Genomic DNA, 27,763 nt, shown 5'->3' on the forward strand with positions numbered 1-27,763 from the left:
AAGTCAACAAGGTTGTGTGAACAAGACCACACCACTAAGGAAACCAGATACCCTAGTGCCTTAGTTTTTTCAGAGGACCTTGTATTTGAGACAAACTAGTTCTGAGAATTAAATGGTGCTGTCCCCACCGAATGAGTGGATATTGTGGCATCTAAACTGACATCCGAGCTTCTGAGCAGGAAGGTCTCTGCAGCTGCAGTCCATTTGTGTTTAGTTGTTGCGTGTTACTGTGTGCAGTGTTCTCCTTGCAGAGAAAAGTTAAGGGGACGTGAGAGCTCTGCAGGAGGAGAAGGAAACGTCTCTGCAACCATAGAATCATAGAACAGTTCAGGTTGGAAGGAACCTTTAAAGGTCACCAAGCAGGGACATCTTCAACTAGATCAGGTTGCTCAGAGCCCCATCCAGCCTGACCTTGAATGTTTCCAGGGATGGGGCATCTACCACCTCTCTGGGCAACCTGGTCCAGTGTTTCACCACCTTCACTGTAAAAAATTTCTTCCTTCTATCCAGTCTGAATCTACCTTCTTTTAGTTTAAAATCATTACCCCTTGTCCTATCACTACAGGCCCTTTTTAAGTCTGTCCCGTGGCTCTAGAGATTAGGCAGCAGGAAAAATCATTTGAGTAACTGCTGAGGCTGTGTTGAGTTGTTCAAGAGAGCGGTTGGTCAGGATCCACATTGCGTTGGTGCATCTTAATCTGTGCAAGAACACTCAGAGAGGTGTGCTCAGTGATGCGCAGGAGAAAGAAGTGATGGACATTGAGCAGGCACTTGCCAGGATGCCCAGCATCTCACTTCCTTCACCCCAAAGGTGAACCCTTATGTTATAGACATGGTAAGGCACAAGGTGGGACATAATGACCCAAAACAGTGTGAGCTTGAAGGATCTTGAGGGAAAGAGTTAAATATGAGCAAAAAGCAAATTGACTGGAAGGGCTGGAGCTCTGCCCTTCAGTGCTTCCTCAAACAAGGACGTGCAAGTCAGGAACCCCATGAATGTCTCCTGCACCCGGCGGTCCTCGTGGAGGGCTGCGTCAGAAGTGGTGGCATTGCCTGGATGTTTTCTTCCAAGTCTGCATCTTCAAATGAATGTGCAGCTTGAGCCGCTCAGAGAGGACAGGTATTCTGCTTGCACGCTCTCCTCCCGTTGCTAGACCAGGTGTCCTCTTAAAGACAGCAGTTACAGTCAAAAAACCATTCTGAAACTCCAGTCGCAATGGATCACCACCTTCAGCTGCAGGGGCACTGACCGTGCACATCAGGCCACCTCGCTGGCTTGTCATCGCTTTTTAAAATACTGCTATTGAAGAAAGGCAGAGCCCTGGTGCTGCAGCTCCCTGCAGGTGCTGGGGTGCACGAAGACCTCAACACTTGTGCTGCTAGTGCTCGTACCAGAGCTCAGAGGCTCAGGTCTGCTGTCTGAGAGCTCAGACACACGTTATGCATAATGAAGATTTGTTTCCTCAAACGACCAGTCACAGGAAACGAATTTTCTGCTCTTCAGCTGCCAGCCCAGCTGGTAGGGCTGCAGCGAGGCAGTCCAGCTCCCACTGTGCCTGGCTTGGCTTGGGTGCTAACAGATAATCCACAGCGGCAAAAGCAAACTGGGAAGCCCCATATAGCACTGATTTGGAACCAGTTTCTCGATGGAAGATCAGCTTTGCTGGGGAATGCTGCCTCCTCCTCTTGGTGGCTCCTTCCCCATTTAGGCTGTTTTGCTTTGGAGACGAATCTGTTAACTTCTTTTCCTGAGCACCAGCCAGAGGCTCGATCAAAACCTATTTAATAGCTATTTCTTTATTTTTATTTCCTTTTGAGTAGGGTCTGAAATGTATCATTTGGGAAGATGTTTTAGTGAGATTTTGGATGGCAACCGACTTTCTCCTCTGTATTAACTGCTTTAAAACATCTACTGCCTGGTTCAATTTTATTTGTCCTTTAATAAAAAAAGATAGTATCTACTAGACACTAGTTTTTTCATCCCTCAGGCAGGTGTTTAAGAGTTTTCATTGTTTTTAAAGTGGCTGTTCCTGTGCTTTTTGAATGGCTGCAAGCTTGCTGAAGAAGATGATTAATCTTTATCAAGTGCTTAATTGAAAATTCTGTTAAAGTGATGTCGTGCAGATCATCACTGGGACACTCAGAATCACCTCTGGTCCACATACTGTGCTTTGAGATCCCTGTTTTGTAAATATAATGAAAGCAGCCCTGTATTTTGAGCAGTAGCAGGAGGAGTAGCTCATTTTCAGTAGTTCATGGTCTTGCTTGTAATGAAATGACTTTATTTTCTCATACGGCAATCATGATAATTTTAATAAACTTTTCTCAGTCACAGAAGGGAAGAGATGTCGTGAACTGATTTGCTGCTTCTCTTCACCGTGAGCCAGACTTTTCCTCTTAAAAGGAAAAGTACTATTTAAAACCTTCCCTCTGCCTTTCAGCATCTCCGATTGAGTTATTTCATCATACACTTATTTTTATTAACAGATTGCAAAAGAAAACCAAGCACTTTTCCTTAGGCATTGGTACTTTCTTCACTCTGAGCTCATCCTAAGTGCAAAATATCTTCTGTGCAAGCTAAACAGAAAGCAAAAGTAACCAAGGCAAAAGCCTTTCTATGGGGTAGGAAAACAAGCTGACTTCTGGAAAATGGAAGTGTGGCATTAGTGCTGCCTTGGAATGAGAGCAGTGGGGATGGCTCCATCTGGCTTCAATAGACATCTACAAAACCTGACGTCAACGTGAATTCCCCTTTGCCATGAATTCTGCTTTTAATTAAAAAGTCGGAGCTGTTAAAAAGCACTCACTAAAGAGTTTGGGTAGATTTATGCCTAAATGTTGGTGATTATGATTTCTTTAAGTCATATTCTTTAATTGAGATTTTGCATATGCTTTAAACTTCTCAATCTTAAACTAACACACATTTTTAAAAATTAGATGTTCCCTTCCATCAAAGTGTTGTCCCAGCCCTTTTTCTTGTTGAGAGCCAAATAGATCTTTTAGATGCTCCTGGTGGATAACAGACTATTAACACTAATTGTGTGTGTGAGGGTGACGGGGAGCCATGCTTACCGGCCACAAGAAACAAGGTCACCAGCTGTGTCTCTCTTCAGGATACCAGGGACGTGCACGGCACAGGATAGAGGGTGGTAACTGGGAAGTGCAAGGCTCACAGCAAGACAGCTTTCAGACCCTTTCAGCTGCTGATCTGCCATGCTCTTTATTCTTGGGAGCAAAAGTATGGAAGAATTTTATGTTATGCAATTTCTTTAACATATATTTGGAAAGTTTCATACAAGTTTTAATTTTTTTTCTAATCATGCTTTAACATCTGTATTTGGTAAAATGTGCTACTTTTTAAGCATTTATATCGGTGACATTTATTTTGCAACTAAACCAGTTTTGATGTGAATTTGTCCAACTTCTGGTTTTGGGAAGGAGCAAAGTTATTTTTTCTCAGCAGTCTACATGGCATTTAATCTGACTGGAGCATGTGGCCGCTGTTATACAGAAAACAACGCTCTGTCTTTGACAAATTCTTCCTTGCATGACTTCAGCTGTTAAAGCTGGTTGAAGAGGTTGGCTTGAATCTCCGGTCCAAGGACTCCCATGCTGTAAGCTAAAAGTTGTTTGTGTTTAAAGATGCTGCTTCTATTTTGGTAGGAAAGTATGCATCATCAAGAAGTGTTTCTTCCCACTAGCTGCACACTCATCCCAGAGTACATACAGTTTCCAGAGCGACATCTTATGAAATAACCCCCTGAGGGCACAAAGCAGCCACCCCTGATTACAGAATCATAGAACAGTTCAGGTTGGAAGGGACCTTTAAAGGTCATGTAGTTCAACCCCCTGCCATGGGCAGGGACATCTTCAAGAAGATCAGGTTGCTCAGAGCCCCATCCAACCTGGCCTTGAATGTTTCCAGGGATGGGGCATCTACCACCTCTCTGGGCAACCTGGGCCAGTGTTTCACCACCGTCATTGTAAAAAATTCTTCCTTATATCTAGTCTGAGTCTGCTCTCTTTTAGTTTAAAATCATTACCCCTTGTCCTATCACAACAGGCCCTGCTAAAAAGCCTGTCATCATCTTTCTTATAAGCCCCCTTTTAGTATTGAAAGGCTGCAATAAGGTCTCCCTAAGCCTTCTCTTCTCCAAGATGAACAACCTCAACTCTCTCAGACTGTCTTCATAGCAGAGGTGTTCTGTCCCTCTGATTGTTTTTGTGGCCCTCCTCTGGACCTCCTCCAACAGGTCCATGTCTTTCCTGTACTGAGGGCCCCAGATGTAGTACTCCAGGTGGGGTCTCACCAGTGTGGAGTAGAGGTGCAAAATCACCTCCCTCAACCTGCTGATAGTGGGCCCAAGCTGGATGCTCCCCAAAAGCAATGAGCAAGGTATTGTGCAGAGGTTGGGTACCATTGAGAGGTTAGTGACTGATCAGATGGTGTTTGAAGAATATTGTTGGCTAAATGAAGTATGTCGTGTTACTGGATAGTAATTTTCATCTTGTAGGTTGAAACATTGGATGCTGTATCTCATCAGTCAGAAAACACCAGGGATAACTTTGTGTGATTTAAATAGACTGGGATGCAATGAGGACACAGATTAGCAGGGGCAGCGTGCCGGTGGTTAATTAACCTATTAGAAATGTGAGGATGTGCAAGGGATGTGTGGATGCAGCTGGTGTGACTAGGAAAGTATCAAACAGACAGCCATTGCCCCTGCATCCAGGGATGTGCTCTTCAACCAAAGAATGGAAGTTAGCAATGCGGTGAAGAGTGAAGCAATTTCTCCCCTAAAAATCGATGTAATAGGAGAGGGGATGTATGCAGGGACTGAAGAAACACCCGTACAGTTATGTTTCCATCACTATCATCACCTTCCTCACATGAATCATGATTCGAGGGGAGAAGGACAGAAAACTGGGTGAGTGGTTGGATGAACCGTTCTGAAAGCCACCATCTACACCAGCTGACAGTCTTGACGATCCTGCTCCTCTTATCTCGGCATCGTACACGCTGTCCTTACGAGTATTTCTAGAGGGATTTACAAAGACGCTGAAGTGAGGTAAGCACTCAGAAGTATTTGAATGTCCCAGTAAGTATTTATCTGCAACTAAGGTCTTGTAAAAACATTGCGAAACGTGAGCCATCATCGAGTCCTGCTTCCCCTTCTGTCAAACTGGCAAATACCAGGCTTTGATTGTCTCTTCTCCCTGTGGATTAGAGACATCTCTTTTTTTCTTTGCACAGAGGACCCACCAAAGCATCTGTGATTGTGCTTGGGCTATTGCAGCCCTGAACAAGCAGCAGCAAGGCCCATGTCTGCAATTTCCAGGGTTCCCAATGCCTTTTGTGAGATGGTACCAGCTTTAGTACTTCAAAGAAAGGTGTCAGAAATGCAAAAATGAGCAATTAAGGATTAATCTGCTTGTGGGGATGGGTATCTGCCTCCCCCTTCCTGATTGCGCTGTAAATTAGTGGTTGACTTGAGCACTGTAGTGTAGCTATTTATACCTTGAAGGTTTGAATTATTGCTGTGTAGATTATATCATCCCTTTGTTTAATCCTTTTTCCTTTCTTCTGTCATGCTTTTGACCTCAGTGATTTTCAAAGCAGTCAGATTCGCTTCCTATGGTTTTCTTGTGATGGTATTTGTATCCAGGAAAGGGGAGGAGAATTTAGATGGCTTTTTCTGTACCATTTTATTTTCTCTAATGCTCTCCCTTACTCATTTCCTCATTTAACAGCCGAGTCCTTTTTTTTAACCTTTTCAGAGGTTTTTATATTACAACCTTCATAGCCGTTCTAGTGCTTTTTATTTTCTAGGGCTTCAAAACAGCATGCACAGTGCTAGGGGACAACCTGGATGAAATTGCACCTTATGGGCTTGAATGCTGCACAAAAAGCTTCAGAAAGGAGGTCTGCTGCCGTGCACCTGCCTTGCTTGTTGGACCTATGCCTCTCCTTCATTCCCCCCCACCAAGGAACAAGCGATGCGAGGGAGGGTATTGTTGCTATTGGATTTATTGGCTGTGATTTTGCAAATAAATGCTTTATAATCACTTCCTTGCTGCACCTCGCAGCCAAGAAAGGGAGACGTGCAGCGAAGGAAGGACAGGCTGCCTGCTTGTGCTCCGGCTTTCCCTTCGGATTTGCATTTCCTATTTCCAAGACTGCTTTCTTTTAGACCTCTAATAAGTGTTAAAGCATTTAGAATACATATTTATTCGTATAGCTCTCTGTAAGTTGCATTTTAAACAAAACCCCCAAAGTTGGCCCCAGGCCAGTGACTGCAGTGGTTCCTGGCTCTTTGCTGGTTGCTGCAATTTGACTGTTCTTGTGCTTCCCATCCAGGAGAAGACATCAGAAAAATAAAGGGGACAGGAGATGCAGACATGCTGAAGTTAGATGAATATTTTTAAGTATTAGACCCTGCTGTCCAAAGGTGGGAAATAAACTTTGCTGGTAATGCAAGCAGGTAGTCCCTCTGCAGTGCGAGCTTCCCTCCCATCCCTTTTGATGGGGAATTCCGTCCTGAAGCAGCCCTCCCACCAAAAACTCTCCCTTTGGCTTTCAGACCCTTGTATAGCAGGACTTTTTATTTGGCAAAGCGCTAAAAGGATTTATGCACATGGTTACATGTTTTAAACAGGAAGGAGTTCAAATAGCCAGCCAGCAATACTCCTGAACACGAGCGTAGACCTTTGAAACTTGAAGTTGAGCTGAGCTGGACACCAGCTGTAATGATAATGGAGGCAGCAGGAACACTAGTGTGGTGGGAACAGCCTTTAATTACTTGTAATATGACCAAGCTGAATGCATAACCTCTAAAAGAGGGGCTGTTGCCTGTTAACATCCAAATGTTAGCACATCAAACCTAAGAGGGGAGTTCAGCCATTTGCCATAATCTTTCCCTGTAACTTCTTTTTTTATACGCTTTCCAGACTTACCTGGAAATGAAGAGCTTGCATTTAAGTTCAGTTAATAATGAAGAGAAACCTTAAAAGCGTAGGCTGGGAAGGTATTGAGTCTTAATTGTCATTTATTTTCCTTTTTGTGGTAGTTGGGCAACTGAGAGGCAGGACCCTGAAGTAGCAGGAGGGCTCTTAGATCCAATAGGTAATTATTTTGTTGAAGTTTGAGAATTTCCATTATGATTTAGCCCAGAATAACCATCTTCTTGAATAACCTAGAATAGTTAGGACTAACAGCTGGCCATCAAATAGGTGGATCTGGGTGTGAAATTCTGTATTGAAAATTGTTGGGGAAAGGCACTGGCAGATTGGAGTTAGCTTTTCCAATCAAGGCTTTCTTTAGGATGTTTTCAGTCAAAGCCATTGCATTTGTGAGGCTCTTTACCAGTATATTCTGTAACCACCAGCCTGATGGATATTTGGGGGTTCTTTGTCTCTTGCAGCTGTTCCAATTTTTCTGAAATTTTTTTTTTTTTTGAGCAGCATTTCAGACCTTGGTCCTGCTTTTTCCAAGCTGCTGCCCGCAGTCTGGCCAGAAGTCAGCCTGTCTCTTCCTTGGTGCCTATTCAGTGTATTTATGTGAAGCGGAAGTTATTGCCCACTGCAGAAAAGCCAGTCATTGGATAAACCCAGATCCTGCGTCTGAAATGGAGTTAGGAATATTCATCAGGCAAAGCCGGTATCGTAGCCAGCATTTTCATATGCCTGGGGAATGTGGCAAGCAATTAGACTGGTCTGATGGGATGGGTCCCTCTCCTCTCTCCCCTTATCCCACCCTTTCTCCTTTTTTTCTCTGCTTTCCTTCCCTCTTCCCCAAAAAAGGAGGGGGAAAAGGAAAGCAAAGTAGCTTGTATGGATAGAGGGGAGGTGTAATTATGAGCAGTGGGACCAATTTAAAAATGGAAGATTTCAGAGAGACTCAGACTTTCTTTGACATGTTGGGCTTTTTCATAGAGGATAAAAGGAAAATAAACTAATTTATTCCTAAATTGTAATTCCTTTTTGGTAGTAATGGGTTTAATTAGTGTAGTTCATAAATGCACATATGCAGGGGAGAGAAGGGGACTGCAAATTGAAATGAAGAAATTTTCAAAAGGAAAGTCTTGATAGGAAAGGCTTCCTGGCAGTGAGATGTTTTAGGCTGCAGGGAGAAATAGTATCCCAAGAGAAGAGGTGGAAACTCCATCGCCTTGGACTTTTATAAGTGAGACTGGATGGAGTAATTTATGAAGTTTCTTGTAGGGAACAGTCTTTTGCTGCGTGGTGGGTAGGACAAGATGATCTAATAGATCTCTTCCCTGTCCAGTTCATATGGTTTTCATTTCCTTGTGTTGAGAGGTGGGGAAGGGAGGTGGACTGGTGAGGAGTCTGGTGATATTAAGGCATTGGTCATTTGTTACAGGGTTAATGTTTTTCTGGGCTGTGATTCTGCTACTCCAAAATATTTCAAATTAAAAAGGACTTTTTAGGCCTTGCTCTGATTATTTCTAGATGTAGAAGGGTGTAACCATCTTAGCGATTATTGCTCTTCAGCTTTCCTGAAACCACAGTTGAGGCATCTCCCCAAACTGTCTTGTGTCAGTAGGGTGTCAGCTCCAGAGCTGAATAACTGAATACTGGTTCGCTGAGATTTGAATGGCTTTTTCTCTGCTTTCACCCACAAGAAATCCCGTATCCTGTTTGCACCACCGTACAGAGCTCTGAGAATGGGTCAGAAGGTAGCTGGCCATGGACGTTTTGTTTCCTCTCTCTTCTGACCTTGGTCATCATGGAGGCTGGTGTTGAGAAAACCTTTTGAAGCATGTTTTGAAGCATGTTGACCTGCTCTTAAGGCTAAATTCTGTGGCTAATGGCTCTTGATACATTGTGGCTGAATTGTGGCTTGAAGGTCACAAGTGGTCTGCCACCAGCCTTATTTATCTACCAAGGTGGTTGCTGTTTCTATTTATGGGAAGAAAAGCAAGGATATATGACTGTGTACGGATTTCTGAGGAGGCATGGAGAGATCTGAGAACAATTTCTTACCTAGGAAGGGTGGCTTTGCACTCAAGCTAGAGATTTTGTGATGGAGGAAAAGGTTGTAGGACCTGGGAGGAGGGAAAAGACAGAAGAGTGGGCTGAGCACAGCATTTAGGAAGAGGGTGGATTAAAGTTTGGTTTAGTGCTAAATGCGAAGGTTGGAGCAGGGAAGATGAGGACTGTAAAGCATCGGATAGAGGAGCAGCTTAAGTAGCTTGGGTGTGTGGTGCAGTCGAGCAGTAGGATGCTGGGTTTGGGCATTTAACTTAAGCCCAGCAGGGCGCCTCCTTGGAAGAGGAGATGGCTTTTCAGGAGGAAATTCACAACTAATTCCCTTTGCCATAATATTAGGAAATGGAAATTGGACAAAAATCATAAACGTACCTATATTGAATGAGTGTGAAATCAGAAGCAGCTTTCCAAATCAGTAGGTATATATAATAGCCAACGCAGGCATTACAGATACAATTGAGTTGCTAAGGCAGGGCTTTCCAATAGTGCCTTGTATAGCCCCGTATCGTCTAATTATTCCGCTTCAGTGTAAGTTAACAATGAAGAGAAGATAAAAGCTTGGCAACCCGTTTGCTTAGAGGGGTCAATTTATCCCAGTTCTTTGTAGGGCAGTGTAATTTTAGGCTTTTACACAGCAGATAACACTGTCCCCCCTGCAGGAACACACACTGCAGCGCTTCTGTAAATAGGTCAGAAGAGTACGGTGTATCATACTGTGTGGAGAGCGATGCCAGAATCCTACCTTGCTTAACGTGAATTATTTTTTCTCAAAGAAAATAAGATGGTTTTGTCCTTATTCACACAGTTTGTAATAAAAACTGGGTCAGTTGGACAAATGCTGGTGCCAGCAGCATGTTTCAGTGTGCTGCATTTGGGATGGGAAGGTTCACCGAGCCTGGGATTAACACTTTCTTCAGCAGCAGCAAGGAGTGATGTCTTTTTTCCCCCCAAGAGGAACTTCTTATGAAATAATATATGGCAAGTGTTTCACCTTTTTAACATTATTCTGATATACTGGGATCACTTGGCATGGTTTATAAACCGATTCCAGGGCTGTTTATCGGTTCCAGCACTTCTGGTTGACCTTGGATCTCATCTTTGGAAGCAGCTTAATCCCCATGATATCTGAAAAGAAGAATCTCGGTTTTCTTTTATAAGTTCTGTATTTTCTGATACTGCAATAAATTACAGCTGTTGGGCATGGTCAAGGGCTTGGCTACAGTGGCAAAGGACACAGCAATAATGGGGTGAAGTTCCTCATTCCTCCTCTCCCCACCAGCAGGCTACTAATTACTCAAGGAGGAAATAGGAGGACTCTGGAAGACAGAGCGTTGACAATCAGATGCCAAGGTAAATATAGCCTGGGCCCTGCCTTTAACCGACTCAGGGCCATCATGATTACATGAGGAGTCCTGCTTGAAAACAGCTGGGATGATACGGCCTGAGGTTAACAGGCAGCTTTGAACGTCCACGAGCAAAGCGATGCAAAACCCTGGGAGCATTCTTCTCTCCCTCCATATACGAGCAAGCAGCAGGCTGAGACCTGTCCTCCCAGAGCTGCTAAAGAGCACTTAGGATCAGAGCACTACAAAGGATCCATAAAAAAGAAAATAAAAATCCACTTCTATCTGCATTAACGTGGATTTTGCTCCAAAAACCACATGGGAGAGATGGACGTGTGGGGAGGGTGAGAAGTTGCATTGGAAACCTTTAGTTCTTCTTCCACCCAAACCACAGACGTTGCTGGTGGGCATGGGATAGCCAAATGCCGGAGATGCTTTTCATTTTGCAGTCTTGCTGGGGAAGAGGAAGGAAAAAAGGCCACTTCTGTTAGTCCGTTTTGCAGGAATGCTGGGACTCGGCTCAGCAGGGACTTAGCTCCTCGTTGTGGTTGCTTCACTTCCCAAGTAGAGCTTCTTTCATCTAGCACAACCAAAGGACTTCTGGGGTAAAACTTTAAATCAAATTTTCCTCTTCCAGTAAAACATGCGGGTCATTTGAGGATGACCCAGTGCAATGACACTAAGTAGAAGCAGAAGAAGGAGCTCACTCTTTTATTTTGTCACCCAGTTCTTTCATTAATCCAAACATAGGCCTTTTTTTTCTCTCCTTCCTCTGCTTCTTGGCATCTTCTGCACTGGCACTCAGGTTAAATGGCCAGAGGCTCCAGCACAAAGGAGCGACCCCTCAATTTGCTCAGCCTCCATACCCATTAACGTGTCTCCTTGCTGCCACCTCTCCAGTTACTGCCCTTTCTCATCAAACGCTCGCCACTCCCTCCCAGGAGCCTCCTTTGATCCTTGCGCTGGTTTCCTTTATAAAATGGGTGGAAAGAGGTTGAATGGCAACTCCCTTGGGCTGGTAAAGGGAAGGTGGGTACGCAGCAAGACACACAAAAAAAGTGGAAACAATAGCTGGCTCCCTGAATCCAAAGCTTCTGTGCAGCAAGGAAGGATGCAGATGATGGTAAAGACCAAAGGCTGGGACTCAGGATGCCTCACTGTCCTTGGCTGCCCAGCTTTTCACCTGCTTCCCAGCTGGCTCCCTGGCTCCCCTGTCAAGGCAAGCAAGCAGTTCCTCATACCGTAGGTGTGGTTTGGGGAGTACTTTGCTCCAGGGACCCACTCGGTGTGACCAAGAGGTGCCATATTTCCCTTCTCCTCACCCTCTGAGTCCTCTGGTTGCTGCAGGGCTTGTGCAGTTAAGTGGCCCCATATGCTCCTGTACTTGTGTGACTCATCTTTTTACCTGCCAAGCTGTTGAACCCCCAATTTTGGTGTGCTGCATCACAGCTTGCAATATCTCAGGTCTTTTGAAATGGAAAAGAAGCAAAAAATGCCACAGACGAGGGCATGAGGACCTTGTGGGACTCAGACACAAGCCAGGCACAGTGCTGGGCAGCGGGGACAGAGCCTGCTCCAGGTGGGCTGATGCAGTGGGGTTGCTTCAAGGGGATGGGGATCACTCCTTGGTGGATGCCTTTGTTGGGTAGATTTAGCTGGCAGAACCTCTTGACAAGTTGGTTAATGTTTTTGTAGCTGAGTGCATCCTTGGCTGGCAGTAAAGGTCCAGGTGGGTTTGAGTGCTTTTGGCACCGTGTCTGATGTGGTCTAAGGATGACGGTTGATCCCAGGGATGGCTGCACAGGTACTTATCCCAGAAAGCTGCAAGGGGTTGGGACCATCCACCTGGTCCTCAAACCTGGGATACCAAGTTGGGTACTTCCCTGCAGCAGTGAGGCAGGAGGGGGAAACGCCAACTGCACGCTGTGTTTCTGGCAGCTCCTCTCTGACTTATTAGGAAAACACTGACCACAGAAAATGTATAATTTTTCTTTCTCTGCATTTTCTTGAAATCTGTTGAACCACTTTGCCTGTAGAGGGAGAAGAGGAGGGGTGATATGGGGGATGGGGAGGAAGAAATAATGGTGTCTCTGTTCAATGAAACTCCCCTAACAGACAGTTTGTGTTGGTTTTTCCCCCCTCCAAACACGTAGATCTGATCTGAAAATCCAGGGCTTAAAAGCACAGATGTTTAGTCTGACACACAAACATGGCATCTTTCCAGCAAGTGAAACAGCTTTGCCACTGGTGAGTTCAGAGGAGCTAAACTGGGATGAGAGGAGTTAAAGCTGCTTAGCAATAGCTACATCCTTGAACCGGGTCATCTGTAACTTTCCTTCTCTTCCCTTCAGGTGAAGGGCTCTTTCCCTTTGTACCAACGCACCCTTCAGAGATGTTAATGCTTCTGTCCCTCAAAGCGTCCTCTGCAGCAGGGGGAGAGGCAGTGGTGGGAATGTAAACCGGATGATGGCGGTGGCACCATGTCAGATCTTGGGAGATGGTTTTTGTGGGTCTTATCTCTGTGCCCAAGTAGGTCAGGGGGAAATGGTAGTGGATTAATTCTGTCTATATGTAAATCTCATAGTCAGAGACATGTTAGGGTGTGAGTCGGGATGGCTAGCCGTTTATTTCTAACTCATTAATTTTAATTCCAGTCCACACCAGCAAGGATTACAAATAGCCCCACTGCTGCTTTTCCTTGCTTGACTCTTAATAAGTATCTCAGCATCTGCCATTTATAACTGGTTCCTCCAGCTGGTTTAAGAGCATCCCACACCTGAAATGCCCTTCTACTGCTAAGGAAGGCCACCTGGAAAGAGGAGGGGCTGCCCTACTTTTGCCTGTGCTCTCCCTTTCCAGAGTGTATCTTTTCAAATGGTGCAAAATCTGCTTTAGATGTCGAGCTGTGCCCATTGTCTTCAGCACCAGCGTTGGAGCTGTGAGGTGGTCAAAATTGCACTCACAGGCATGCTGGCAGCCTCTTCAAAGTGATGGTTGAGATACAGGGGTTTTCCTTCAGCAAAGCAACCAGCAAGCACTTTAGCGCTAAACCCTTTCTTGTGCTGTTCACAGGAGAATTAATTAATTGAGAATGAAGATGCCACCACATTTTCCAAAGCCTCCAAGTCTGCCTTTCCTGTAGCTCATGCTCTACAGCAGAGTTCGAGATGGAGAGGAGTCAGCATCCGACCTTATAACCATACAAGCATCCATTTATCAGAGCACCAGGGATATAAAGAGGATATAAAGAGATCCCATTAACATATGGAGAACTTGTTTTTTAAAGCCAGCTAAATCACACCCAAAACCCATAGGATGCCTGTAAAGCTGTGGGGGGAGAGGAGTAGAGGCTGGTTGGATACACCATGCAAGCACTCAGGCATGAGGTTCACGTTTATGTTGAGGCACTTCTGGAAATGACACCTAGATTACTGAAATTATTTGGAGACAGTGTTTTTGAGAATGGTGTCCTAACATGAAGGTATTATTACGGTAAAAATGACCAAAAATAATGCTGTAATCAACTGACCACTTGTAACATCCCGCTTACTTTGTGTACGTATTAGATATTGCTCCTTTTCCGTCCGTAGGACTCTGTTTTCGACCCTTGTGCAACTCCCAAAATGACATTTCCTATTCTTCTCCCTCCAGTTTGGTGCATCCTTGCATTTGGTTGTGGCAACATTGTTGGGAGGACGGGGGGGTCTTCAACAAGGCCAAGTGCAAGGTCCTGCACCTGGGTTGGGGCAATCCCCAGTATCAGTACAGACCAGGGGATGAAGGGATTCAGAGCAGTCCTGCAGAGAAGGACTTGGGGGTGCTGGTGGACGAAAAATGAGCCGGCAATGTGCGCTTACAGCCCAGAAAGCCAATCATACCCTGGGCTGCATCCAAAGAAATGTGGTCAGCAGATCAAGGGAGGTGATTCTGACCCTCTACTCTGCTCTGGTGAGACCCCACCTGTAGTACTGCGTCCAGCTCTGAGGGCCCCAACATAAGAAGGACATGGACCTGTTGGAGCGGGTCCAGAGGAGGGACACAAAAATGATCAGAGGGCTGGAGCACCTCTCCTATGAAGACAGGCTGAGAGAGTTGGGGTTGTTCAGCCTGGAGAAGAGAATGCTCCGGGGAGACCTTACTGTGGTCTTTCAATACTTTAAGGGGGCTTATAAGAAAGACAGGAAAGGCTTCTTAGGAGGACTTGTAGTGACAGGACAAGGGTTTTAAACTGAAAGCTTGGACATAAGGAAGGAATTTTTTGAGATGAGAGTGCTGAGGCACTGGGCCAGGTTGCTCAGCGAAGTTATGGATGCCCCATCATTGAAAGTGTTCAAGGCCATGTTGGATGGGGCTTTGAGCAACCTGATCTAGTTGAAGATGTCCCTGCCCATGGCAGGGGGATCGGAGTAGATGATCTTTGAACCGTGCCACGGTGCTATGAAAACAAGATGAGTTTGTTAGGCTGGGCCACCGCACCACCAAATACAGTTTTAGTCGTCAGCAGCGCACTTTGTCTTGTATTTGTGCAGTGACAAGCTGCTACAGAAAGCGCTCTCTGTTGTTGTGTGCAAGTTCCTGTACCATTTAATGCCTGGTTAGAGGGGTCTCTTATTTAACGGCGATACTGAGGAGCCTTCTGTGTATTATGCTCATAGCCAGGGCGTGATGGAAATGGGTGTTTTTGTAGGAAAGCTGCTTTTCAAAGCCTTTTGAAAAGGCTGGGACAGCAAAGACTTTCAAAGATGGGGATGTCTCGGTTGCTATCCACTGCATTGCTATAGAAATTAAAATATGTACCCTGAGTGGAGTGCTCCATCATTCCGGATGGGTTTGAAATGAATTTAGTTTAGCATAATTTTTGTGGCTGTTTGGCCTAGGTGCCTAATACAGGGGAATTTGAGCTCTATTTTAGCCTTTTAATGTTTATTTGAATATCACTAAAATATAAGTGACACATAGTGATATTTAGTGCCTTCTCAGGGAGACCTTGTTTATTGGCAAAAAAACAGAATGGGCCATAAAAACTGAATTCCGGCATTACCGTGACTCTGTTTTCTCTCTCATATGCATCCAGGCTGCCGTCATCAAGGAAACTTGAAATTCCCTCTTTGTATTTTTTTTTTTTTGCATGCAAAATGGTCAAGGTACATTGCTTAACTGCTGCTTATGTGCTTGCAAAAATACTTATGGTCCCAGTGCAAATAAAATCTCCAAACGTTTCAGAGAAGTCATTCCTCCAGGCAGCTGCCGCTGGTGCAGAGCTCTGTTGTGCCCAATTGCAGCAGCCCTTCCAGGCTTTTGAGCAGTTTTGGGGCTGGGACTTTGCTGCCAAAGGAGGGCTAAATTATTTGGAGGGGGCTTTGTACTTTGACTGCAGTTTGCCACAATAGGCATTTTACTGACATATTGCAGGAGGGAATCATTACTCTGATGATTTGTTGGTTTTCTTGAAATTGCCTTTGCAAGCTTGTCCTCTTTTCTACCACCAAGCTGCGGTCAGGATGATGCTTGGAGATGATGGGATGCGTCTGCCTTCTCTTTGGGGAGGGACCTCAGGCTTCTCCTGGAGCTCCATCTAGAGGGGAGGAAGATGGGCTGGTCGTGGAGGCTGGTGGCCTCTTTGGATCACCATGGCTCTGCTGTCACCTTACCTAACCTTCTACCTTGTGGCACCTTGCCAGGGCTGTCAGCTGTGGCTTTCCTGGCCCTGTGGTCACTCTTGACCCTGGAGCTACTTTGCTGCTGGAAACCCTTGCTGCAAAGCCAGCAGCTGTCTTTAGCAGGGAGGACACCACAGCCAAACCCAGTTCCTTTCCTTTCCACCACTGGGGAAGGGAATTTCTCTACCGAACCCCAAAAGCAGGTGCCACTCCCTTGGCTGAGCATGTAGAAGCCACGCAGTGCTCTGCGGTTGCTTTTGGTGTCGGTTTCACAAGAGAAATGGTTGCGGTTTGGGCTGGGGCTTTCCTTGAAAGGATGTTCCAGCTGGACATTCCCAACAGCTGCGCTGTGGCTGTGCGGGCAAGGTGGCCAGCATCTCCGTGGACCTCTTTGCTCCAGCAGAGCTTGCTCCTCCAACTTCAGCTTTCCTCTTGCCGTGCTGACAACCGCGCTGTCCAGCCCTGCAACACAGACATTTCCAGCAGCCATCTGCTGAGCTTGTGAACACCTTAGCCATCAGTGCTGCAGTAACCTTGAGGTTTCACCACGGAGGTCTTCAGTCATGGTTCACCTCCTGCCCTTGCTGGAGTAAGACGTGAAGCACAGGACTGCAGAGCTTGGAGCAACACACGGGCTTAGGTAGAGCATCACCTGCTGCAAACAGCAGCATGCTCCAGCCCTTGGCTTTGGTTTAAAGTCCACTATGTGATATTCATATTTTAAATGCCTTCCATTTAAAACACAACGGGGCTGAGCATCAGATTATTTTCCCCTATCCGAGTCCTAATTCTCCCCTGTTTTTTTACAAAGGGTGACACCGGGATTCCCAGCTACCCGGCTGTGCCCAGAAAAAAGGCTGATTTAAACCTTAGCAACAGGGTATTTTTGTTTAGATTGTATTTATTCTCCTGTGAGAGTCATTGTTCTCCCCGTTTTGCCTTGACCGTTTCGAAGGCTGATGATAAAAGCCCTTGCTGACAATAATATGGTTGAGTTCAGCCTTTTGTTGGGGAGATTAAAATAGAGAATGAATTGTGAATAACGTGGGAGGGCTAAAGTTTAGTTGTCCCAGGCTGATGTTTAATCACTTTAAGGGTAAGAAACTGCATTTTAATTATTTTCAGAACTACCGAGCATTAGGTTTTGTGTTGATATCTCTGGGAGCTGCAGGGGCTTATACCCACCTTGTTGTTTAAGACTAGGATCATTTCAGTTTGCAGGAAATAGGTTTATAGCAATGATCTTAGGCTTATGATAGGTTTATAGCTATATATATATAATATAATAGGTTTATGATATTAGTTTTATAATAGGTTTATATCTTTATGTATAAAAATATAGAATCATAGAATCATAGAATTGTTGAGGTTGGAAGGGACCTTTAAGATCATCGAGTCCAACCTTTAGCCTACCCTGACAAGAGCCACTTCTAAACCATGTCCCTAAGTGCCCCATCTACCCTTTTTTTAAACACCTCCAGGGATGGCGAATCCACCACCTCCCTGGGCAGCCTATTCCAATGTTTAATAACCCTTTCAGTGAAAAAATGTTTCCTAATATCTAATCTAAACCTCCCCTGACGTAACTTGAACCCGTTTCCCCTCGTCCTATCACTTGTCACCAGGGAGAAGAGGTCAACCCCCATCTCTCTACAACCTCCTTTCAGGTAGTTGTAGAGGGTGATAAGGTCTCCCCTCAGCCTCCTCTTCTCCAGGCTAAACAACCCCAGCTCCCTCAGTTGTTCCTCATAAGGTTTGTCCTCCAGACCCCTCACCAGCTTTGTAGCCCTTCTCTGGACATGCTCCAACACCTCAATGTCCCTCTTGTAGCAAGGGGCCCAAAACTGAACGCAGTACTCGAGGTGGGTCCTCACCAGTGCCGAGTACAGGGGGATGATCACTTCCCTAGTCCGGCTCACCACACTATTCCTGATACAGGCTAGGATGCTGTTGGCCTTCTTGGCCACCTGGGCACACTGCTGGCTCATATTCAGCCGGCTGTCAACCAGCACTCCCAAGTCCTTTTCTGTCGGGCTGCTTTTGAGCCACTCCACCCCAATCCTGTAGCGCTGCATGGGGTTGTTGTGACCCAAGTGCAGGACCCGGCACTTGGCCTTGTTGAACCTCATACCATTGGTCTCAGCCCATCGGTCCAGCCTGTCCAGATATATATGCTAGGTTTATAGAATAGCAATGATAGAAGATGCCTGGTTTCTTGGTGTGGCTCTAAGACCTGTGCCTACAGCATCGCTTCGTCTTGAACAAGGTCATCCCTCTTGGGCATGGAAGATGGAAAGGAAAATAGATGAAAAAAAGGCAGATGGAAAGTGGAAATAGAACCACCGGAGGCAGAGTTTGGTCCTTTTTCAGGAGTTGACGAGAAGAAATGTTTGGGAGACTGATCTGCTCAAAATGCCAGCAGCGTGAATGATAACGGGGATCGCCCTGGAACTCTGCTGGCCCCAAAATCCTTTCTTTGCTGAGGGTATTTTGGCTGCTCTCTGGGCGCAGGCTCCTTTCTGCCAGGTTATTTATGTTTCCAGTGAACTTCCCGCTCACATCAGCATCTTGAAAAACCTCACATCCCTTCTCATAGACGGCCTTTCTCCCCAGCTGCTCTTACCTGCAGTCCCCATAATTGGCAATAATTTCCCTAATTGCTCACAAAAGCAGATGTTCTCTCTGTGGTCACATCAAACCGGCTTATACTGTACTATATACATGAGCATAGAGCATTAAAGGACTAATTCCTGTAAATAAGCCTATTAAAAGGTTAGAAATAATGCCGCCAACTAAACCATCAATGGCAGCTGGATCCCACTGGTTTTATTAATTTGTTATATGTAACATTGCAATCCCCATCTGCTCGGGACTGGGATGCCCTTGGGCTTTGCCAGTTGATCTTCTGTTGTGGATGGTGAATGTCTTAGCATACAAGATCATCCCTTTGCATTGTTTCCAGCTAATAAATCACATTTATAGGTAATTAACACTACACCTAACATATCCCTAGTATTACTGGTGAATGGGAGAAGAGACCAGTTCATGCAATTGCGAGTGGGGGAACTGTGCTTTCAAGGCTTTAGGTGATGCTACTAAAGAAAAAAATTAATTTTACTTATTCTCCTGCCTCAAAGCGGGAAAAAAAAGTGGTTCCCCGATTCTTCTCCAAGTGCACTTTGCTTTTCACCCTTCATAGGGAAAGGGTTACAGACAGCAGTGCAGCACCGATCCCAGGGCAGCCTAGGGAAGAACCCTTACCCAAGTTGTCAGCTTAATTGCCATCATTAATCCCCTGCGCTACTTGAACGAGGAGCTGATAAGGTGTAATTAGGCTGTGGGAGTGTAATTGTTAGGAGCTCCATCCAGTGGTTGGGGTAGCATTGCCTTCTGGAAGGCCCCTCGATGCTCTTGAGCTGTCCTTTGCTGGTGGGTGCCATTGGCGCTTGCTGTGGATGTGAAGTCCCCATTGCCTGTGCTACAGGGAGAGCACAACCCTGAAGCATTCAGAGGCTTTTTCTATATAGAGAGTGGTTTTTTCCTCCAGTTACTTCTGCTAATTTAAGAAGTAAGGGCTGGAATACTTTCTATAAATTGGGGTGGCCAGAAAGTGGTTGTTCCTTTTTTATTTTCTGGTGGGTCACGTGTGATCTACCATTGCTCCAGCTTTTAATACCTCCAGCAACTGCCTCAGAGCTCACAGTGTTGCATTTTGATCCAAATTTCACCTGCAACATGGATGAAACCTTCATCAGCCATTTGCATTTAAGCTGTAGCTTGTTTTCATGATGGCCTTTGGCTGGGCAAAAGATACTTGTAAAAACAGCAGTCTTGCCGTCAGCCAGGTGGTAGCTGAAGTCCCTAGGTCACCCCCAACTGATTATACTGTGTTTACCACTTTGGACATTTACATTTTACTTACCTAAAGCTCCCTTGCTGCTTTCAGGTGAGAGCTCTTCTCTCCCTCTTTCTTGGACCAAAAGTTTTAGCTCAAGCTTCTGACATCCCATATACTGACACAGAGGAGAATAAAGTTATAGCCCAAAAGCTCTGCTGCATGTCTGGGTTTAGGACATCACAGGTCTTGCACTGGAAGATTTTGGCACTGCTCGACTCCTGCCCTCCCTAGGACTAACCTGAGGACATGCCTGAGCTCAGGGTATGGCTTTTGCCAGCAGTTTGTTTTTCAGCCTCTGCATCCCCTTTGGAGGTGGTGGCTCCTGGTCCTCGTCAGCGGTGCTGGCTGAAGTCAAGCAGCTGGGCTGTGCATCATGCGGTGGCCCTGGATTATGGAGAAATGCAGAGTCTGCCGTTACAGTAAAGAATATTATTAGCTATTAACACAGTTTTGGCCTCTGACCCTGCTTTTTTATTACCATTTCATCCTCTTGGTGCATTCGCCATCCGGTGAGAATGGAAAAATTAAGGCATTTTGATGAGCTGAGTTTTTAAAGCAGCATCACTCTGGGTTTGCGGCTCCAGAAATACCTGTCAGGCCATTTTCCTTTTGCCTGGAAATGCGTGTTGGTATCTTATTTGAAGGTTTTGCTGAGAAATACTTGTGTCCGGCAGTGCAACTGCTCCCAGTCACGTTTTTCAGCTTGAAGCATTCAGCAGAAGACATGCCTCAAAATGCTTTTGGCACTCGAATGAAAGTCAGAGAGGAAAATGTTTGCAGCTCTGGTTCCCCTTGTTTGCAAACCTTGTTTAAAGACCCTTGCAGCCACTGGTAAAATTATGCTTTTGGTTCTTTTCTCTGGCAAGCTGCAACAGGAACACAGTTAATGTGAGATGCAGGGGATGCATCCCTGGCCCCGCTCTGGCTATCGCCATTTGTACATCATCCTCGACCCTTTTTTCCAGTCTAATACATGCAAATATATGTAAAGAGAAAAGACTGTTCCACCGAGTCTTGCACGTTTGTTTAAAAAGAGGGAAAACAGCCTGAATTTACAGGGAATTTGCAAGCTGAATTTTAAGACCCATATATAAAAAGACCCAAAAAGCAGCTGGCAGCGGCCACTGATGCTGACCAAGGCATTGCTTTCTGGCGTCTTTATTTTCCCTGTCCTCGCAATCATAATGTCATTAATATGGAGCTTTTTGAGAACTGGAGTATATCCTAATTAGCAGCCTCTGATTTTTTTTCTAGTTTCATAATCAGTGATCTTGGCTACACCAGAAGTGTTACTGTGGCAACAGGGCTGAACTGAGCAGTGGTGCAGAATTACCGCAGGTAAATTGGTGATTTTACGGATCCACAGCACTTTCTTAGCCCAAGGGCTGCTCCGTGGGACGGGCTGGCTGCTCCCTGCACCCTACAGGTGTCCCGGGCGGATTTCATGGTAAGCACAACCAGCGATTAAGCTGCATGACCGAACGCATGCGTTTTAATTGGAGCTTAGCCTCTGTAATGAGATTTTAAGGCTGTCATGCGAATGATCCCCTCCGACACCTTTGTTTTAAGTTGGATGCTCTGACCGTTTGCCACCCGGCTGCTCCGGCTCCCCAGCTCAGTCTGGGTTTGGAGCTGGGAGTTCGTCTTGATCCTGCAGAAAGGGCTGAGCCCAAAAGCTGGGCTTTATTTTTTGTGGGTTTTTTTTTTTTTTTTTAAACCTTGTTTCTCCTCCCCACGAACCGTTGCTCGCTCTCCGAAAGGCATCTTGCTAGATAGGGATGTTATTATGCTAAATAATGGCCATGCTTCATCCTGACTCCTTGATCAAATGCAACCGCTCTTTTTCATAGCTGGTATGTGAACTGCACTCGTATTTTCTTTGTACATGTTGCAAACGATGCCTGGGACAAAAGAAGGGGACACTCTAAAATCGAATACTTAAAGAAACATATTCCTGTATGACTTGACTTTAAAAAAAATAATATTTGTTTATTAGTTATTTTGAATAATGAGATGAACCGGCGTCACTTGAGCCATTTGGGCAGCCAGTCCCTGCTTCCCAGCACCACATTGCAACTGCGATACCCATCCTGTGGGGGAAAGCATGCCAGGAGACCATATTTTTTGGTCTCATACTAGCCAGGGGTTTTTACAAGCTCTGGAGTAGTTGCTTCAGCAGATCCATTTTAATTACCCCAGAAGGAGGTCTCACCTCCTTCTCTCCTTTGCAACACAGCTTCTGCCACCCCACCGACCCTCACCAACCTGGCCTGCAGCAAACCCTGCGTCCCCAGCTCAGAGTCAGTCCTTCATCTTCATCCTCCCTGACCTGATAGCTCCCTTGGGCTTTAGCTCACTGCTCCCCTTTTTCTTAGGACTTCACCTTCTCTCAGCTTTGTGGCTGTCCCACCCTGATGCTCCTTGATGCCGTGTCCTTTAGGAAACCCTGTACAGCTGGTCGTTCTCCATTGCTACAGGTCCAAGAAGCTCTTCATACCCTTTCGTCTCCCTCCACAATTTATTCCCCAACCCGTGCTGGTTTGTTCTTCAAGAGGTGCAAGAGCAACCAGCATGCACTCCCCCAATCAGACAGCGGCAGCGCTGGCAGAAAAGAGTGGCTGAGGGCAAATTAAACCCGTACTAATCATGAGGGTTATTCAGAAAAGTATTATTAGGAAAATAATTGGGCGTATTTGTAGCTCTTCTCCTCCAAGGGACTCGGGGCGGCTTCCAGACGGTGACTCTGCTCGCTGTACCAGCAGTGCAGCTAGGAGCACCCGAACGTGCAGCACAGTGGGCAAGGACTGGAGATCATCAAGCACCTTGCTCTTAGCTGTGCCACCAATCTGCCCCTGGCATAGCCAGGGATGGAGCCTGCGTCTCCTGGCTTATTACTTCTGTATTTTTAGCAAGAGACCATCGAGTCTCTCAGCTCTATGTTAGTATTTGCCTGTTTTTAAACACACAGAGAGATTTCTTTCCTAAAAGCAAGGCAATACAGAAAACTAAGGTTCTGGTATGCCAGAGTTACAGAGGACAGATACCCACAGTCAACATTTCTGCATCTCTGCATAGGAGCCTGAACTATTTAATGTCTGGATTATTTAAGCATCCACATTCATTGATGTTTTTCTCTGTGTTTTTGCTTAAAACCTCATCAGTTTAGTTTTCCTGTCTCCTAACTGGGACAGTAATTCCCAAGTCTCAGGACTCTTCTAGGAGGCTCGCTTGTCAGTCTGGAGACGCTCTAAGCTCCTTTAGAGGAGGCTGTTATAATGGGCTTGTTTCCTCTGAGCAGCTTTTTGACTCTTTGTTAGTGGCTGCTAGAAGGTGTCTCATACATGGCAAAGGGCTGTCCTGGTGTGCAGTAACTGGTGCTTGTTCACTGAACAACAGCAGAGAGCTGGAGTGACACTGGTGGGATCCGAGGATACATCCTGAACAGTGCAGGGGTCTCCTTCTCAGTGCTGGATGTTGTCTTAATCCACTATGACCTTAAATCCTAGCAGGGTTGCCTTCTGAAAAGTTTGCAGGACAGTAAGTTACAGAATCACAGAGTGACTGAGGTTGGAAGGGATCTCTGGAGGTCATCTGGTCCAACCCCCGTGCATAACCAGGGCCACCCAGAGCCAGTTGCCCACAGCCATTATCCAGACAGAATTTGGAGTTCTACAGAGATGGAGGCTTCACAACCTCCCTGGGCAACCTGTCCCAGTGCTCAATCACACTCACAGTGAAAAAGTGTTTCCTGATGTTCAGGGAGACCCTCTTCTGTCTCAGTTTGTGCCCTTGTCCTGTCTGGAAAGAGCCTGCCTCCATCCTCTTCCACCCTCCCTTTAGGTAGGCAATGATGAGATCTCCCTAAGCCTTCTCTTCTCCAGGCTGAACAGTGCCAGCTCTCTCAGCCTTTCCTCATAGCAGAGATGCTCCAAACCCTTCCTCATCTTCGCGGCCTGTTGCTAGACTCTCTCCAGTCTGTCCATGTCTCTCTTCCACCAGGGAGCCCAGCACCGGACACAGTGCTCCAGTGTGGCCTCACCAGTGCTGCACGGAGCAGAAGGATCACCCCACACACACCTGCTGGCTATGCTTTGTTTAACGCAGCCCAGGACACCACTGGCCACCTTTGCCTCAAGGGCACATTGCTGGCTCATGGTCAACTTGGTGTCCCCCAGGACCCCCAGGTCCTTTCCTGCCAAGTTGCTTTCCAGCTGGGCGACCTCAGCACATACTGGTGCCTGGGGTTGTTCCTTCCCCCACCCCAGGGGCAGGACTTTGCAGTTCTCCTTGTTGAACATTGTGAGGTTCCTGTTGGCCCATTTCTCCAGCCTGGTGAGGTCCCCCTGGATGGTGCAAGACCATCTGGCATCTCAGCAAATCCTCCCAGCTTGGTGTCATCAGTAAGCTTGTTGAGGGTGCACTCAGCCCCATCGTCTAGATCATTGAATGAAGATGTTAAACAGTACTGGACCCAGTAAGTTATTCTTAACTGTGGTCTCAAAGGTCCTTGCAAATATTTCTGAATGAATTAAACCTGTCATTCACTTGGGAAGTAAAACAGACAATTTGGGAGCCTTTTTATGGTCAGTCAGGTTGAAGCACAGGGATTTCCAGTTTTCGACGACAGAGGTAGGAAGGGAGTGTGGGGAAACTTTCCCAAGGTCTGGTTGGTGAACACCTGATCCTCTCTACATCCACCCACGATGGTTTCAGGCACATTACTGCACCCAGAGCATGCTTTGAGAGTCTTATGATTGGCATGGGATAGACTAACATCTTGTTAAAGATGATCTCCATGAGAAAGACTGATCCTGGTTCAGGCCAGCACTTTTTAAAATCATCCTAATAGTGTTAGTTATTTCTGGACACCCAGAATTCCAGGTGGGAGTAGGATCAGGTTCCTAGAATGTCGCTCTTTGAAAGATGACAGTCTGTTCCTCTGTTGGACCGAAGGTCATGAAAATGGTCAGAGGGCTGGAACCCCTCTGCTATGAGGGAAGGCTTTGGGGCTGTTCAGCCTGAAGAAGCGAAGGCTCTAGGGAGACATTATTATGGCCTTTCAATATAGAAAGAGGGCTTATAAGAAAGATGGAGAGAGACTTTTTACCAGGGCCTGTAGTGACAGAACAAAGGGTAGTGGATTCAGACCGAAAGAGGGTAGGTTGAGGTTGGAGGTAAGGAAGAAATGGTTTATGGTGAGGGTGGTGAGACACTGGACCATGTTTCCCAGAGAAGTTGTGGATGCTCCATCATTGAAAGTGTTCAAGGTCAGGTTGGATGGGGCTTTGAGCAACCTGATCTGCTGAAAGATGTCGCTGCCCATGGCAGGGGGGTTGGACTAGACGATCTTTGAAGGTCCCTTCCAACCCAAACCATGCCATGAGTAAATATCAAGGTGCTATAAAGTGGTGGTTTGTTGAAGGTTGGGCAGGTGGAGAAAGCAAAACCCCAAGCTCTTACCGCAGGTTTGTCCTCCTCCTCATGCGCCATTTGTTACAGCGGCTGTCACTCGTGTGGAAGCCGCCTGTTTATTTAAAAGAAAAAAAAAAAAGAAAACGAAGTGGATTTTCAGAAAGGGTGAATGGTTGCTGTGATTCATCTTTTCTGTTGAAGAGTGGAAAAGCAGAGGGTGGGGCGGGGGAATAATGTTCAGTGACACATCAAAGGCCTTGTTTCAGCTTCAGAGACACATGCAAGGAATTAGTCACTGCGTCTTGGTGCAACAAAACCCTTTTACCTCCCTCAACTCAAAAGCTCCTCTCTCTGCAATGGCCAGCTCGCCGCAGCTCTGGAGACAGCCCTGCATTAGCCATCCCAATACAATTTGGAGCCAATTGCATTGATGTTAAAGAAGGGAAGAAATCAATGCACAATGTAAGGAGCCCCCCTGCAAGACACTTGGCACCTGGGTGATTTCCCATAAGGGACCGGGCTTTGCTTCTCGTTGCAGAGCTCCCAGAAGCGGGGCTCACCCTGAGCATTATTTTTACATCTTTTGCATTTCATCCAACGCAAGAGGTTTGGAGCTACAGGAAAGGGGAACCTGGTGCCAGAGAAATCGTTCTGACATCAGATGAGCCCATGGGCAGCTCTCCTCTGCCACAGATCACAGCTCCAGTAAGAGACTGGAAAACCACAAACGGGATTTAAAAGGAGCAGGGAGGGGGAGAGGGAATGGCAGGTTTGTTTTGCAGGGCAGCTGAGCCATGCTGATGGCTTGCTGCCACCAAAAAGAAAAAAAAAAAAAGACCTTTTTCCCCTTTCTTTATGCTCATGCTTGCTCTCGTCCTACTGTGAGCTGCTTCAAAGAGCTAACCGGTGCAAATGCTAACCTTGCTCCTAGTTTTGCCCTCTTCCCTGCCAAAAAAAAAAAGAAGAAAACTGAACTTTGTTTTTAATTTTTCACTGCAGTTGGGGCCAGCACAAGGCAGTCGGGTGGTCTTGGTTGAGCCACTACATTTTAGCATCTTACTGATCGCAGCAGTGGTTTCTAGGGTCCCAGAAAGCCGGATGGAATTCAAGTTGTGTCTCCTCCTTGCACATAGAAAAAGATTGCCTCATTTTCCAGGAATTAGCAATATGTCAGAGGTGGGGGTAAATCCTGCCTTTGATTGTGGACGGCTGTATCCGGGTAGGATCTGGGCAGTTTCTGCAGCACTAAATACTAATTCTTTGCTTTCTGCAAGCACAGGGAGGTGGTCTTGCAGCCAAACCCCCCTACAGAAGCAGCACACACAAGGACCATTTTTAGGCCTCTTATTACTTTATAAAGAGATTATTTCCTTTGCTCCCGCCCCCCAGCATCAGTCATCTTGACAAGATGAACTTATTTTAAAACGCAGGTCCTGCAGCCTAAAACCCAGCCTTTCCTATAGGAAGCTCCTGAGCAGTGTTCGGGAGAGTGTAATGCATGTACACTGTCTCTCTATATATATAAAAAAATATTGCTGGAAACACCGGTAGCAATTATTCAGGTTTCTAACCCTGATTTTTCAAAAGGAAGGTTTAAAATGAAGATGCGATGCTGAGCATCCCAACCCACGGGGGCCGAAGCTGGCTCCTTTCTCCTCAGCAGAGCCGGCGCCGTGACGTCAGGGTGTTTTTCTGCAGAGCTCGCAGGATGTTACAGCCAGCCAAGAGCTGTGTTTATGTTGATAACATTACAAGTATTTCCTCTCCGTTTCCGAAACCAGCAGGGAGGGAGCCGAGGGGGAAGGGAGACTCGGGTTTCTCCAGCTTTGGGGTAGGACTCTGGAGGCCTTTTATGTTAAGAAGCGGGTAACAGCGTACCGCTGGCATTTATTTTTACTGCATTTGGGAATAGGGAGTGTTTAATAGCAGGGGCTGGGAGCCGGGAGCTGGGCTGGCACAGCTCTCCCCTTGCGCAGGGCTCTTTCGCTTGCTCTCTGCTCTGGATCCGGTTTTAAGGTGATAAAGCAGCGCTGGCAGCTGATTGCTGGTCACAGGAGCGGCTCCCAGGATTTTTGTGCAATGATCTGCACAGCAAGCCGTGATGCTCTTGGGGCTGCCCGGTGTCCTATTTCTTTTGACATTCACAGTAATAAAGCCATAAAAACTCAGGATCCACACGGACTGCCTGCATCCAGCTTTCTTCACAAAAACGGGGTAAGGCTTGGGGAAATTTGGTATTCTCTCCCCTTGCCAACCCTTTCCTCCTAATGCGATCCACTCAAGGATCAATGAACTTATTAAATGTAATATCAAGGGGGTTTTAAAGGCAGGCAGCTGCCTGCCCACTGATGTAATCCCAGGACATCAGAGCTGCGCTGCTGGCTCAGCAAAGGAGGGACCTGCATCATCCCACTGTCCCGAAGGGGTTTTGCAGCCGGTAC

At 46.2% G+C, this 27,763-nt stretch overlaps 1 protein-coding gene across 3 annotated transcripts in view; it reads left to right on the top strand.

Moving 5' to 3' along the window:
- The window catches only part of PTPRA (protein tyrosine phosphatase receptor type A), a 125,824-nt gene that overhangs the window by 65,836 nt on the left and 32,225 nt on the right, over positions 1–27,763 (top strand). Inside the window, exon 4 of one of the 3 annotated variants that reach the window (XM_054202219.1) lies at positions 21,165–21,357. The exons of the other annotated variants lie outside the window; for them this stretch is intronic. Coding sequence (XP_054058194.1) covers positions 21,355–21,357 — 3 coding nt within the window. The 5' untranslated portion in view covers positions 21,165–21,354. The remainder of the gene's footprint in view (positions 1–21,164; positions 21,358–27,763) is intronic. 3 annotated transcript variants of the gene reach the window in all.

This window comes from Rissa tridactyla, chromosome 5 (genome assembly GCF_028500815.1).
Source record: "Rissa tridactyla isolate bRisTri1 chromosome 5, bRisTri1.patW.cur.20221130, whole genome shotgun sequence".
NCBI lineage: Eukaryota > Metazoa > Chordata > Aves > Charadriiformes > Laridae > Rissa > Rissa tridactyla.